This window comes from Atta cephalotes (assembly GCF_000143395.1).
Source record: "Atta cephalotes unplaced genomic scaffold scaffold00002, whole genome shotgun sequence".
In the NCBI taxonomy this organism is placed as follows: domain Eukaryota; kingdom Metazoa; phylum Arthropoda; class Insecta; order Hymenoptera; family Formicidae; genus Atta; species Atta cephalotes.
The window spans coordinates 6,482,903-6,498,202 of record NW_012130066.1 but is presented as its reverse complement, the minus strand read 5'-3'; the positions used below and the strand labels follow the sequence as shown (position 1 = coordinate 6,498,202).

The 15,300-nt window shown below is 31.7% G+C and overlaps 1 protein-coding gene across 1 annotated transcript in view; it reads left to right on the top strand.

The window, feature by feature from the left end:
• Positions 1-1,304: 1,304 nt before the first annotated feature.
• LOC105621145 (cytosolic purine 5'-nucleotidase) overlaps positions 1,305-15,300 on the top strand; it is a 28,348-nt gene continuing 14,352 nt past the window's right edge. The window contains exons 1-2 of the mRNA XM_012202618.1: positions 1,305-1,592; positions 6,689-6,810. Of these exons, the coding sequence (XP_012058008.1) occupies positions 1,305-1,592; positions 6,689-6,810 (410 nt within the window). The remainder of the gene's footprint in view (positions 1,593-6,688; positions 6,811-15,300) is intronic.

The window sequence follows — 15,300 nt, the reverse complement described above, 5'->3', positions numbered from 1 at the left end:
TATGTACGAAATGAAAACACAAAACTGCTTGCGTGGGTGAGAACCAAATTTATTAACTATAAAAACTCAAAGGTACAGATTGTATCCGCGAAATAACAATGCGTGAGAACAGAAGTATACAGAACAGAATGAAACTAAACATCGTCAGGTAGAGCAAGATGAACACGTATGTTCGCATGTGATGTGGGAGGCGCGGCGCAACAAATGAGAGAAATGGATTCGCAACGACGGGGGTGGCACCGTCCTCAACGGGACCGTTCAACGTCGCGGCCGCGGTGTCGATTCCGTGAGGCGAAATCCGACGGGACGACGACAACGATGACGGAACCGAATCGTCGCGGTCGATGGTCGATACATCACTCGGCAGGGAAAATAGAGAAAACGAACGTTGCGCTTCTGGTGGCATAAAGGTTATGTGGACGCGCTACTCCGAGACAGTCCGAGAACTCCGTCAGAGTCCACCGTCGTCCCGCAAAATTTCATACCCGTTCAAGGCGTTCAGTGGGCGAGGCGAAGCGGGACGACGCAACGCGACGCGATATCCAGGAACTCCACTTGTCGAGCTGGGAGAGGGAAAAATGCTCGAGGAAGCCGCGCGAATATCACCGCGGATACATGGCTCGGGGACGCGCACAACCCGGAGCGGTCACCACGAAAGTCGAAAGTGGGTTGGGCGAGGCGTCGCGTTAAACTTCCTCACCAGCGCGATCCGCGCACCGCCGCGCGACGACGCATCGCTCTCGCGAGAGGCAGCGAGAGGAGCGTACCGTGAAGGTGAGAGGTGAGAGCGGAATCAGCGGAAGCGCAGAGCGAAAGGAGACTGCGTGTCAAGCGTGTCCCTACTGTCCCTCTGTCCTGTCCTTATCCCTATCGCGGGGTGATTCCTTCTCCCCTTTCCTCTCGCCCTTTCCCACCTTCCCCAGTCCCCTTTCGCGTCGTCAGAAGCGATCTCACTGCGACGCGATCGCGATGACGGTGGATCCCCTCCGGTAAGCGTAAGAACCTAAAGAGACCCACATCAAGACGGGGAATTGACGGAGGTCCGAGATGCGCCGCGGAAACGTGACGGACGTAACGTAATCGCGACGATGACGGAAGTCGTCGGAGGAGAGGAGGGCTGCACGAAGAGAGTGCAGCGCGAGGTCGCCGCCTAAATCGGATTAGTTTTACGCAATACGCGATGACCGATCGCGAGCGATGTAATCATTTCACGTTCACGGCGACGGCGACGGGCTGTCATCCGCGACACCCGCTCCGCGGTGTTCGTCGCCGACGACGACGTCAACGAGTTGACCGCAGTCACGATGATAAACGGCGCGTACGCGTGGTGGAGGCTCGCGAGGATCGCTAGACACGGACTTTTACCTCCTTTCTCTTTTCCTCCTACTACTGCTACTCCTACTACCGCCGCCGCCGCCGCTACACCGTGGATCTCGGCGCTCAGCCGACGACGACGAAGCGACGACGGGTTACGCACGGCGCCACGGACGGGCTTGGCCTCCGTCGCCGACGGCGATGGCGACGGCGACGGCGGCGACGTTTCCATGGGTCGCACCGCGCCAAGCATTATTCGCGCATCGACCATCCGACAGGTGCATCATTTATTGTTTAATTATACTGTGTCGCTACTACCCTCCACCTTCGTAAAATGATCCTTGATCCGCATAGCGGATGATCTTCTCCGATGATTCCTGTGCATGTCGCCAAATCTGAAGAAGAATTGCTGAAGAGAAGAGAAGAGAAACAATTCGACGCATCTTTCTTTCGTTAATTCTTTACATCTTTAATACGTGAAACCCCGTTTGACGTTAAAATTATTTTTGGAAAGAATGCCACTTTGTATATTCTAGAAGAGAACAAGGGGAAGGGGAGTATCTTTTCTTCATAGCGCGATGCGATTTGTGCAATTTATGTTTGACAACGTCCAATTGCACATAGGAGTGACTTCAATAAACTTCGATTAACTTAATTGATGATTATGATGGTTTATTTGCTACAATAACTCAAAAATTATCATTTTAAACTTTTTTCAGAAAAAGGATAGAGATATAAGGATAGAGATAAAGAAAATAAGAAAAAACATACTTTAAAATAATATATTTTTATTTCTCTATAATCAATTATTATATTAAAATTGCATTTCAAAATTAGTATTACAATATTTTAATGATTCAAAACATTTAAACTCATTTTCTGGAAAATTTTGTTTTTTGAATTGTTATTATAGAAAATAAGCAGTATTCGTATTATTTCGTTATCATGAAATTTTTTTGTTGCATTTTACATATAAAAAAAGATTACAAATAATAAATTATAATATAAAATTGTATATTAATCTTGGTTTTAAATAACTCTCAAATTAATAATCGCCGATTAAGTTAATTGGAGTCTAAGTAACTCTAATCCCCATTTCTACCAATATAAATTAACTTTAATCTAGATTTAATTTGTCTTTATTTTTTTTCTTTTAATTCTAAGAATTAGATAAAGATAAAGAGTACACCGAGATAAAATTAATCTACATTGATTGATAGAAATAAAAGAATCCATTACAAAGATATGACGCGAGCGCTTTCCTAGAATCAATCCCGGTGTTTATCCTTTTTAATTATTATATTTATTATTAATGATTTATTATATTAATTATTACATTTACGTATTAATGAATAATTTATTACATTAATTATGATATTATATTATTAATGATTTATATTCATCAACTTTCTTCCCAACTTCGAGAAGTTATTGTTAGACAAATAAGAATAAAAAATAAATAAATAAAATAAATAAAAACGTAAACTGGATCGAGTAAAGAGCCTCTAAAGACAATACGAATTACATTACAAAATGCAAATTACACGACATACACATATATTACTTCTTAAAATACGTCCGGAAGAAATACAGGCTACGTCTATTAAAACATTACTGCGCAAAACTTTCATCGAGAAACTCATCGAGAATTATCGTTGTTCTAGAAACATAAGAATTCTCTTTGTTTTCCTTTTCGATTCTAAAGATGCATTTTTGCATGCTCTCATTGTCTCTTCTTCTTTTTGTATTAAGGTTTAAACTTCTATCATTTACTCCAATTCTATCATCTGCCAATTTGCATTTTCGCGCGCTCGACAATGCTGCCATAACAAGAAATACCATGTTTCGTGTCACTGCTGGTCATATCGCAAATAATGCATTTTCCGCAAATAAATATCTTTAATCGTTTTAGCAGAATGTTTATTTTACAACTGTTGAAATTGTCGTTTTCTTCGTGCTGATTGGATTATACTTTTAGGAAATAATCCTACCTCAGCAAAAATTTCCAACATATGAAAAATAAACATTTTGCTAACACGGCTTTTATTTATTACGTACTTCGCGATCGATTTCTAATTGATTCGATCGTAAAAATGCCCTTCTCTTTTTATTTTTGTCATACCGATTGGGCGCCGCGCGTCGAGTTCGATCTAGGGATTTTTCGCCGCGATTGATTGGTATACCTGCTGGCCGAGGTCGCCAGTTCAGTGAATTGACCTCAGTATTCTGTGAAGCTGCATCGTGATAGGGTGCGGCGGTTGATCATCGGTTCTGCTTATTGAACTTCAGATGACAGCTCGTAGCGTCGCGAGCGATTTTGTGAGCGGAAATCGTCAGCTTTCGCATCCGTCATAAAAGTGATAAGAGATACCATCAACAAGGTACTAGAATAAACGTTCATTTTTATGCTAACTTTACGTTGACAGCACAAAGCGTGCGTATGTGTGATCCATAGGGTACAAATGTCCAAGGGACGTCCTATAGACATTCTCGAAGATTTCCTACATCCTAAGAATGTTCCCAGAATATCCTTCGGATAAAGTGCGCTGTATGGGTATGTATATGTGAGAGAATGAGAGAGAGAGAGAGAGAGAGAGAGAAAGAGAGAGAGCATGAATAAACTGTTTATCTTTCTTCCACACGTTTTTTTGCGACAATTAATAAACCAATATCTTTGTAGAAATTTAATACTGATTAATTTCATATTGAAAGACAGAAAGAAAAACAGCAGTTATTTAATTTATTATTTATTTTAGGTATTGAAAAAATACTGTTGTTCTATACTTTTAATATTTTAGACTTTTGTCAAATTAATACTTTTAGTATTTCAGTAATTAATTATTTATTGAAATACTAAAATTACTGAACAGCAGTACTCTTTATACTCCAATAAGTAATTAATAACTGTCTTTCAGTAATAAATTGGGCAGCAATTAATATTGGCCAATATTCAAACTTCTATGGAGATACACTCACAAAAAAATTCCAAAATTAGGACACAAGACGTTAATATAAGTCGTTTAAAAGAGTTATCATTATGAGACATCTAAAAGATGTCTTGTATCTTGTGAATTTTGGATGTATTGTCTGGATATAATATCGGAGCAGTGACATTTCTCTCTTCGAGCAGTCATGATAATCTAACTTGTAATTTTAACGCACGAGCGATAACACTGCCGCTGATATTCGCGCTGATTGCGGGTTGTGATTATGGCGGTTAAGTGGTCGATCGAAATCTGCAGAGATCATTTCAGCGAGATTTAATTTTTCAGCTCTGCTGACACGCGACATCGAATTCTTTTCATTTACCCGTGACCGACAGATCGATGATCGTAAATCGTAAAGAGTTTTTTCGCATGTCCAGATATCAGAAACCGAACCCGTCCGAGACCGGTTTTGCAATGTACTTTGTATTGTAAGGAAAAGCAGTTCGTGTCTCAAATACTTAATACGAATTGCTTTCCCTACTCTTACAAAAATTTAATACTGACCAGTTTACACACAGAAAAATATTCTATTGCCAATAAAAATGATTATTTATTTGTCCTTCATTTTTTTTAAGCAATAGTCTTATTTAACAAAGAATATTTTATTTATAATAATCTTAAAATATAATAATCTTAAAATATATTTATTACAAATTTCAAATAAACTTATTATTATGTATTTAAAACAAGAATTAATTTTCTTTTGAAGAATATTCTAAAATGTACCGAAAGAGCAACTTTATATAATAAGTAAATCGAATTTATTTTAATTTAATAGAAGTATCTTAATTGAAGTATATATTAAACTTTCCAGGTTAGAATATATTTTGAATAAATTTGATGCTTGAGATAGATTTGCAGATATAAACTTTTGAAGTATTAATATAATTATTATTTGCGTACAGTACAGATTAAAAATATTTTATATTTATCTTGGAAACGGTCTATTTAAATTATTAAAATTTAATTTCCTCATTAAAATTTTGTATTGAATTTTAAATGTTCATTTAACTTAATAATATGATTATATTATTTAAATATTTTGTGTTAAATTGGGGAGGGGGGAATATTCAAAACATTTCTTAGTGTCAAAATGACACAATTTATGTGACCAAATAACATAAAAATAATGTGATTCAAATGTAAGATAAATGAATAAAATAGATATTAATTTAACGTGTCAAATATTAATTTTACTGAAAAACTTGCCTTTTTTGTATTAATTTTTTTATATAATATTTGTTACTTTCCAACATACACATTTTTGTGTTAAATTAATACAAAAATTTAAGTCCCGTTTGCGATATGTAAAATGTATTAAATTGAATATATTTTCCAACTGTGTATTTATTTTTTTGTTTATGTAATACTGACTAATTTATTACTGAAAAACAATAATTAATTTCTTATTTAGTCGAACAACGGAGCTTTCAATATTTCAAGTAATTAATTACCTTCAGTTAAATGCGTCGATCAGTATTAGATTTCTGTAAAGATACATCGTAATGTTTGCAAAATATTCAGTCTCTGCAGCGACGATGTGGCAAAACAAACCGCGCATTTAAGAAACAAATAATATGTAATCATTATGCGGCAAATTCTCTGTTCCTGTTTAATAAAACCTGAGTCTTTGATTTATTATAGCTGAATATTTTTCCGCATCATTTTTTGTCGAAAGAATTTTCTTGATACTAATTAAATTTATTTTGGAGTTAAACAATTTTTTATGTTAAACTTGTTTTCTTATTAAAAATTAAATGCTAAGTTTGGGGAAACTGTATTTATTTTTAAATACGGAAACTATGCTATCCCGATAATTCACGAACACTATAAATGTATTTATTTTAAATACAGATACAGATAAATACAGATTTATTTTAAATACAGGAAAATAAGTTTAAAAAATTGTTTAACTTCTACCGCTAAAGTAAATTTAATTAACATCAATATATTATTAACCACTGCACATGCATAAATATAGCCTTAGCTAAAAATATAAAGCACTCTCACAAATTTACGATTGAATAACAAATTATGTACAATATTAAATTAAACAGAAAGGATTAAATTTATATTTATTATAAATAAAATATAATATAAATTAGATTTATATTTTTTAATCACAATAATCACTTCATATAAATATTCAAACATATTCTATATCTAAAGAAAAATTTAAGAAACAATTATATTGGAAATAATATTTATTTTTATAACAATTTTTTTTATTTCATTTCATCAGTATTTTTTGAATTTTATTACTGCCTTTTCCAAAAAAGTACAATAAATTATGAGTGTTTTATATTTACGGCTAACAATAAGACTATACATATGAACACAAGTACACGTAGAAAGAGCTCATTGAGTGTTGTAAATTGCATTCACAGCTAATTATGGAGCTTGAAAACTGCAATGCACATGGAGATCAGGAGAATACGGGGCCTAATACACCGCAGTATGACAACGATCCGAGTGGTAACAAAAAGTGGTACCGGCAGGCCAGTCAAAGGTTAGTGAATACATTTTATGTCACCTGCAATATACCTGTCTTTGTGTCGTCCATGCGTCAAGTTCAAAGCTTTTGAAACACATCTAAATACATGCATATTCCTTTAGATATTTAGTATTTAGATAACGAATGTAAATTCTGCGATCTAGATATCCATATATTATTGAAAGCTATGTCTTTCAATAATGTAGCTTAAAATTGTAAAAACATTCATCATGTATAAAGAGTTAAAATAAAAAGATAACATAAAATAAAAAGATGAATAAGTACGGTATTAATCACTGAAAAGATTAAATCAAAGATTAAATTTATATTTATAAATAAAATATAAGTTATAAATTAGATTTATATTTTTTTAATCACAACAATCATGCCATGTAAATATTTAAACGTAATACATTCCATATGAAAGCAATGAATATATTTTGAATATATTTCGGTAGAAAAATATCGGAATGTATTTGTCTAAATAAAATGACAACTAAATAAAATCATAGCATATATGTATACTTAAGAATTTTATTTTCTATAATAAAATATTTTTCGCAATAAGTTTATTACAGTTTTTTAAAATTAAATTTGAAAAATTTTGGGATATTATTATTATTTCAGATTGATTGCGTTGAAAGTCCGACAATCGGCCGACACAATTATCATTTCTGAAATTAATTCATTTATATGAATATATATAATAATTCAACATCTTAACATTCAGACCGTAATGGCGCTTCGTATTTAAAATAATGTATTTAAAATATTTTTATCACATAAATGATAAAGTAGATATATGATCCGTATTTACACCTCATTTTTATCGTAATGTAAATATACATAAAGTGAATGTACACATTTAGCATACAGTTTACATTACATATACTATAAAATCTTAAAAATACATGCGCGCATTTATCGATAAAAGTGAGATACGAATATGGATTTATGTGTATTAAAAATCAAGTTTAATCGTTCATTTTAACTTATAAATTATCGCAAATAGATTATCGCAAATACTTGAATTTTTCCGATATATTTAAACTTATTTGCGGAAAGAACGATTTTTCTGAAGAGTCTAAAGATATAAGATACAGATCTGAAAATAATTTTACTGGACCATCAAAATAATCATATAAGACGTTCTAGCTGATTGCTAGAATGTTAAAACTTTTTGCGACTTACTCATCGTGCTTAAATTTCCTGTATGATTATTTTGATGATTCAATTATTTTCGAATCTGTATCTAACTAAATTGTTAGATATTTCAGCAAAAATGTTTTTTCCGTATTGATTTTATTGAAAATTAAAGTATTTCAGATATTGAAACAGATTCTTATCGGCTTCTTAAGCAGCCTTAACTTTTATCAATTTTGCGACGATTTTAATCGACACTCGAGAGAAATTGGCTTTACATGCTGAATTGATATAAACAAACTTGTAGAATATTTTCGGACCAATAATTTATTCGAATAGTTGCAACAGCATCAAAAATACCGATGTAACTGACGCATTTTCGAAAACGAATCTATGTGTACTACTGCACAAAAATAACTCGTTTAAATGATACACTTCGACCACGATGTACTTATTTTGGGAAGCTACACGACATCCTCCTCTCCCATGGCTAATGTCATGCAGCGAAATGTACACAAATACATCCGTAAGAAACATAATCTTTAAATATCTCAAAAGAGAATATATACGTAAAAAATATTTCCTAAATAAATATTCATTTAGAGGAAAGGCGTAGAAAAAGTTTTTGAATTATCAATTATTAAAAAGTAGAGAAAGGCCTCTCTCCGATACTGACGCTCTACTTTGTTTTTAGAAAATATTTCTTAAACATAATTTAAAACTAAAAAATAAAACTTCAGAAACATAAATAATAAATTAGAAAGTTTACTGTCAGATAATTCAGCAGTTTTTATACTACATTTGCAATTTTGTAACAGTGAACTTTTTCGAAAGATAAGCAAAATGTTCTTCGTTTATTTTCTTTTACAGAAATCATATAAAATACCTACAAGTAATGTAGGTGTGAATGTATACAAAATTTTATATAAATTTTTCACTTCTTCAATATAAAATATTTTTGTTAATTTATATGCACTTTATGCTGTTTTGCAAGACACAAACATATAATACAGTTTGTTTTTTTAGATTTTTTTTTTTTCTATTGGATTGTCCGGAAAGTTCGTGCCGCAAAAGATTTAACAAATGTATACTAAAATTTAAATCTTCTGCGTTTCAATTTTCCTTCAAAATCGGCACGAACTTTCCAGACAACCCAATATAAAGAATGCCTTCCATTTAATAATACAAATCGACATAAATGTCGTTTTTTGCATTCCATAAATAACAAAGACAGAACGATACTTGTGTCGACTTGTGTAATTAAATGGAAAGCACCCATAAATACACAATTACCTTCAACTTCAATAGGGCTATTTGACACTATAACGCAAAATTATAAAGATTAAGTTAGCTTATGATCTGTCTTACGATTTGCCTGTTTTTTACTATTATTATATATTTATTATATATTATATATTTAAATTTATTATATATTTAAATAAAATATTGTATATATTTAAAATATCATATTATGAAAAAATGGAAAAAAAATATAAATAAAACTGATTTAAGAAATTAAAACTATAATAAAGCTATAATATTATCAATAATATTGTCACTATTATTTACACTTTACACTATGCATTTACAAAAGAAAATCATAAGAATTTTATTTTCGCATTTGTAGAATTTATTTTTAGCTGATTTTGAATAGAGATACAAATATAGAATTATTATAAATATGAATTATGAGTCTTTTTACTTCTTTAATTATCTAATATAAATATAATATAAATATTTTATGTTTTTATCAGTATTAATAAATTGCGATAGTTAATTTCCAAGAAATAAGTAATCTTTAGAAGACCTATGTCAGTAATTGCGACTTTCTTCTAGTCTAGATAATAAAGGATGCGCGTCATCTGTAATCTTTTTTATACCGAGTCCCTGAAAATAAATTGTTATTAAATTCTCTATTCGATAAATGATTGCCTAATTTAATACAAAAAATAATAAAAGCCATGAAAAAAATTTAATATGGAAAGGAATTTATGCAAAGGGGAATTTTAAAATAATCCAATATGTGAATATAATTAAAAACTGAATACTGATATGTGCTACCACGTCATCTCTGCTGAGGGCAGTATCGAGATACGTCACGTTTCGAAAACATATCCGAACACGTACTGTTTCATACATGGCTAATTTTGCAATATTTATTAGTCTTTGAAGGCCAACGATAGTAAAGCACACGTATGTTGCTGTGCGGCAGAAGCTTTCGCGCATTTGTTCAATCTCGCCTTCTGACCCGACTTCACGCCCGTAAGAAAACGATGAAAATCATGGCATATCACGCGAACCGCGATTATTCTTGCTTTCTCGATCGCTGTCGCAATTGACCCTTGGGACCTGATCCGTAGCATTCTTATCGCTTCGCCGTGCTTTCGTCAGACAAATCGTGTTGTTTGTTCACGGTCGAAAGTTGTTGTACCAGTTATATTATTCCATCATTATGACTTTGTCACTCGTGCGGGACGGAAGTTGAGGGTTATAATTAAGAATACTTTCGTGATCTTCGCGACGCATTTCGATCGCTCGTGTTGAAGAGGAAATTAACAAATCGCACCGTAATTAATTGGCGCGATGAGTCAGCGAAATGTTGATGTGGTCATTACACCGGCAAGCAACACTATTGGTAATTATCTTCTTTGTTTTTTCTTTTTTTCAAAAATGTAGTTGTATTGCAAACACGTCCTCTGAATTTTAGATTGCACAATGATTTATTTAGACGTTAATACATGGAAAGAACAATTTTACTGGAGTATCTAGAAATTTAGCTATAGATCTGAAAATAATTTTGGTCTATCAAACTAATTACTTAGAATGTTCAACTTACACAGCACACATTCATTAGACGTCCAAAGGACATTTGCGATATATCCAAGAACATCCAATGAATGTCCAGTTCCACGATGTCCTTCAAATGTCCAGAGGTGTATTGTCTGAGAAGCTGAGTTGCTTAAATGTCAAAACTTTTTGCAATATATTTCTTAAGTTTCTATATAGATAATTTTTATGATTCAATAAATTTATTTCTAGATCTACGTATATCTTATAATTAAATTTTTAGATAATTCAGCAAGTTTTTTCCATGTATGTTTAATCTGTCATAATAAAAGTCAATGTAATCTTCGTTTACAATGGAAAATTTCTCGCGCGATAAATGGTATTTAAGGAGATACGCCATATTGCGGAGGCAAGCTTCTTAATTATCGGCGTAATTATCGGTACATTTTTTTCTATTTTCTAAAAAGTGAATCAATATTATTGTTGAAAAACAGTAAATATTTGCTGATGATTATATCAGTTATAAATGTAGCATTGAAATCATGTAGCACTGATTCATTTTTTAGAGAATAAATAACTTCTTTGAAGACGGAAGGATTCAATGCAACGAGATAAGTTCACAATCCGCAAAATCCAGTTTAAATACCGAGTAAATATTAGACGGATTTATTTTGCGCGGATTTTTTGTCTTCCTTCAGTTATACATTAAGAAAAAGATATTTAAAAATTTAATTATAGATTATTTTACTGAAAAAATGAATGTTTATTTCACTGAAATAAATTCTTAAAATATGAATTCTTTAAATATGACATAAAAATAACATTTTATTCCTAGCTGATAAATCATCTATTTTATTTTCTTATAATTAGTAAAGAAACATGAGATATATTTTATAGAAATATATATTTCTTCTGATCATAGTTAAATTTTCTTACAACTAATTAATATTGTAGTAACATTTGCTTCTGAATACTTTCGACTTTTTTTCTCAATATATGTCGGAGTTTGTGTCCTATAATGTAGACTTGCAGCCGTAAATTTAACATTTCTATCTCGCATTTTGTTCAATTCTATCTCGTATTTCATTGCTCTTATTATTAAGAACACCACGTGAAAATGCAAATTGTGAGCTTACTTTAGACCTGTTTGTTTTAATTAAACTTCTTACATCATTCATGTTTTTTTCTTTTTTTTCTTCCCAACATGGAGAAAAAATGAAGAAAGATGAACCATACAAGAAGTTTAATTGAAGAAAACAGACTTTTTATTATCATGGAACCTTGACCCCTTTAATTGCCAACGAAGACGACACGAATTTCACAATGCAGGACCGAGGGTGCGATTCCCGGACGACTCGAATGTATTCCCCGAGGAATCGATCCATCGTACCATACTTGGCCTTAAAGTAGGACTGACCAGGAACGATCGTAGCGAACAAGACCTGGACAGCTACAACGAGGGCACACACGGCGCCCGCAGTGATAAGCGCGAACTAGGGCACAGGTAAATCTGGGATTCTGCACATTAAGCCAAAGCAGGATGGTAGGTCAGGACATTGTATTATTAATATGTAATAAGGCAACTTCAAGACAAGGTCGACATGCAAGACAGTTCATCGGCAAACATTTTGCCTTATTCCAATTATAGAATCTGGCTCGGGTCAGTAGTGTAGAGTTTTCAACCTAATTTTAACCCATTTTACTTCGCATTTCGGTCACGTCATTTTCTATTGCCAGAAAAACTGTGACAAGTCGCGACATATGCGATTACTTCCTATAGTGCTATTGAAATCAATGTGGGCGGAAAGAATTTTGTTGAAGTCTTTAAAAATTTGATCAGATGCAAATCTGAAAATAGTTTTGTTGGACTATCAAAATAATAAAAATATATATAGAATACTTAAGTAACGATAATGTTGCTATAATAATGCAAATATTTTTTATGTTCTAACGATTTAAAGGTCTTATATAATTATTTTGATAGCTTAACAAAATTATTTTCAGATTTGCATTTGGCCAAAAATTTTAAAGATTAACAAAATTCTTCTTATTTGTATCTAGTCCAATTTTTAGATACTGTTTTTTCCATGCGAGTGTTATACGTATATACACGAAAACAATGGTTTTGCTGAAATATCTAAAAAATTTTTAATCATAATATAGATTTGGAAATAATTTTGTTTGGGTCAAAATAATTATGCCATTCAACTATTTGCTAAAATGTCAAAACTTTATGCAGCAAGCACGCATTATTTAATTATTTTACGCATTACTTAATAATTTTTTTATATTTGTAAAAATTATGAAAATTAATTCGGGACAAGAACGATCTGTGTAAACATAATAAAGGATCAGAATCGTCGTATGTAAAATTGAGTAATTTTGATCATCACGTGCCGCATCGCATGGATTACCAGTGACCTACAGTATTTCTGCGTTTCTTATATTTAAATAATATGTTATAGTTAAATAATATGTAATTATTTAAATAATATCTAATAATTTAAATTGTAATTTTATTGAACCATTCCATGATTCGATAAAATTACAATTTAAATTATTAGAAAGAAGAAATCCTAATGTATTATATAATTAATGTATAATGTATAATATAATATAAATATTATATAATATTGCGTCATATATCATATAATTATGTATCCACATATATATGACATCAAAAAATATTTTACACTACGTTCTTTTTTATAGTTAAAGTATTATTTAATACATTCCAGCACAGAATGTGTTAAGCGTTCTGTATAATTATTTTAATGATCCAACAAAAGACAGTACAATTTTTTTGCTTTGACTTTTTAAATTATTGAAGTATATACTGATAGCGATTTCATAACGATGATGTGAATAAGAATTTTATTCTTTATTTCAATGTATCAATTTTTTCTTGAATATAGTGTCATTGTTATAATAACTTGCAGTTTCTATGAAAAATAAGTAAAAAAATGTAAAAATAAAACAATCCTCGAACGGTCTCGAAAAGTGAAAATTGTATCTTCCTTAGATATTTTCAGATCTGTACTAATTAAATGTTTAGATATTTTAGTCAAGCCATTCTTTTCGGAGAAAAAAATTATCGTATATTTTGGGTCACTCGTTTATCTGCATGTACAAGAATAACGATATTTATTGAAAATTTAAGTTTCTTGGAGAGAAACTTTTCTAATAACTTTATCCGGGATACATTCTAGGGATGTTCTTAGGATGTTCAAAGGACACATGGACGTCCTTAAGACATCCTCTGGAATTCTGTGTTGTTAGTTGTTGCACAGCGATCCTCAGTTCTTGCCTGGCGGCGCCAGGATTGGAATTCACTGGAATCTTCTCGCGCGAGCGAGAGATTTGCGCGTCGTATCGTAACATCGATTTTCCGTCTGGGAAAATATAGGTTTTCATGTGGTCCGGGAAACCAAGGATATATGCACGCGGCGTCGCATCTCCCGATAATGTGCGCACGCTTGCTGCACAACGATCTGCAGTGAAACGGGGTTGATGCGAAGACCGAGGTACGCCTCTCTTTCTCTCGAGGCATCTCTCGGCGATCGATTGTTACTTTGAATCCGGCATCTCGGGCTTAATGAAATTTGCGGATTTTAATACATGTGTATCCGCGGAAGCCATCCGCTTACAATCACAGAAAGTTGCAATTTAAAAGGAAAAAAAATCAACTTAGAATAATTTAAATGAAATTTAATTGATTTGAAATTTAATTATCAAACTATTCCTTTTATTCGCGGATTATATTATACGAAAAGAACAATTTTGTTAAAATCGTTTTCATAAAGTATTTAAAAATTTAGCTAGATACATATCTGAAAATAATTTTGTTTTAATCATCAAAGTCATTAGGACGCTTTAATTAGATACTAGAAAATTAAACTTTTTGTTAAAACTTTTTGTCATCAATGTTCAAGCGTTTTATATCATTATCAGGATTTAAAATTTAAAAATTAGAGGAATCAGGGAAATTGAAAACGGTTAAGGAAATTAAAGAAAAGTTAGAGAATTTTGCAAAATTTTCTGGAAAATTAAAATTACGTCACACCTACCCAGTTGAGGAATACTACTAACTTTATTACATACAATTAAAAATGCGAACAGTGTCAGCAACATTAATAATAATTTACATTGCTCTGTTAAATTTATTTGTCAACAAAATATTTAACGATTTACAAATCAGGATCAAAATATAAAAAATTTCAAAATATTAATCAGAGAATATCATGAAATTTTATCTTGAAATCAGAAAACTGTTATGAAGTTTTACTTTTTAAGATGAGGAATTTGTGACAACCTTGATTATTTTCATGGTTTCACGTTTATTATTAGATGATAAACTTAATTCCTGCCAGTTTTTGTCTCCAAAATTGATTTGTTTCGAAGAGTGAGATGAATACCTAAAATCAGGGTAGAAACTAGTTAAAACATTAAAAGTTAAAAAAAAAAGTTAAAAGTTAACTTTTAACTTAGTTAATTTTAAATTTTAACTTAACTAGTTACTTTTAAACGTTAACTTTTAACTTATTATTATTATTATATATATAATATATATATATA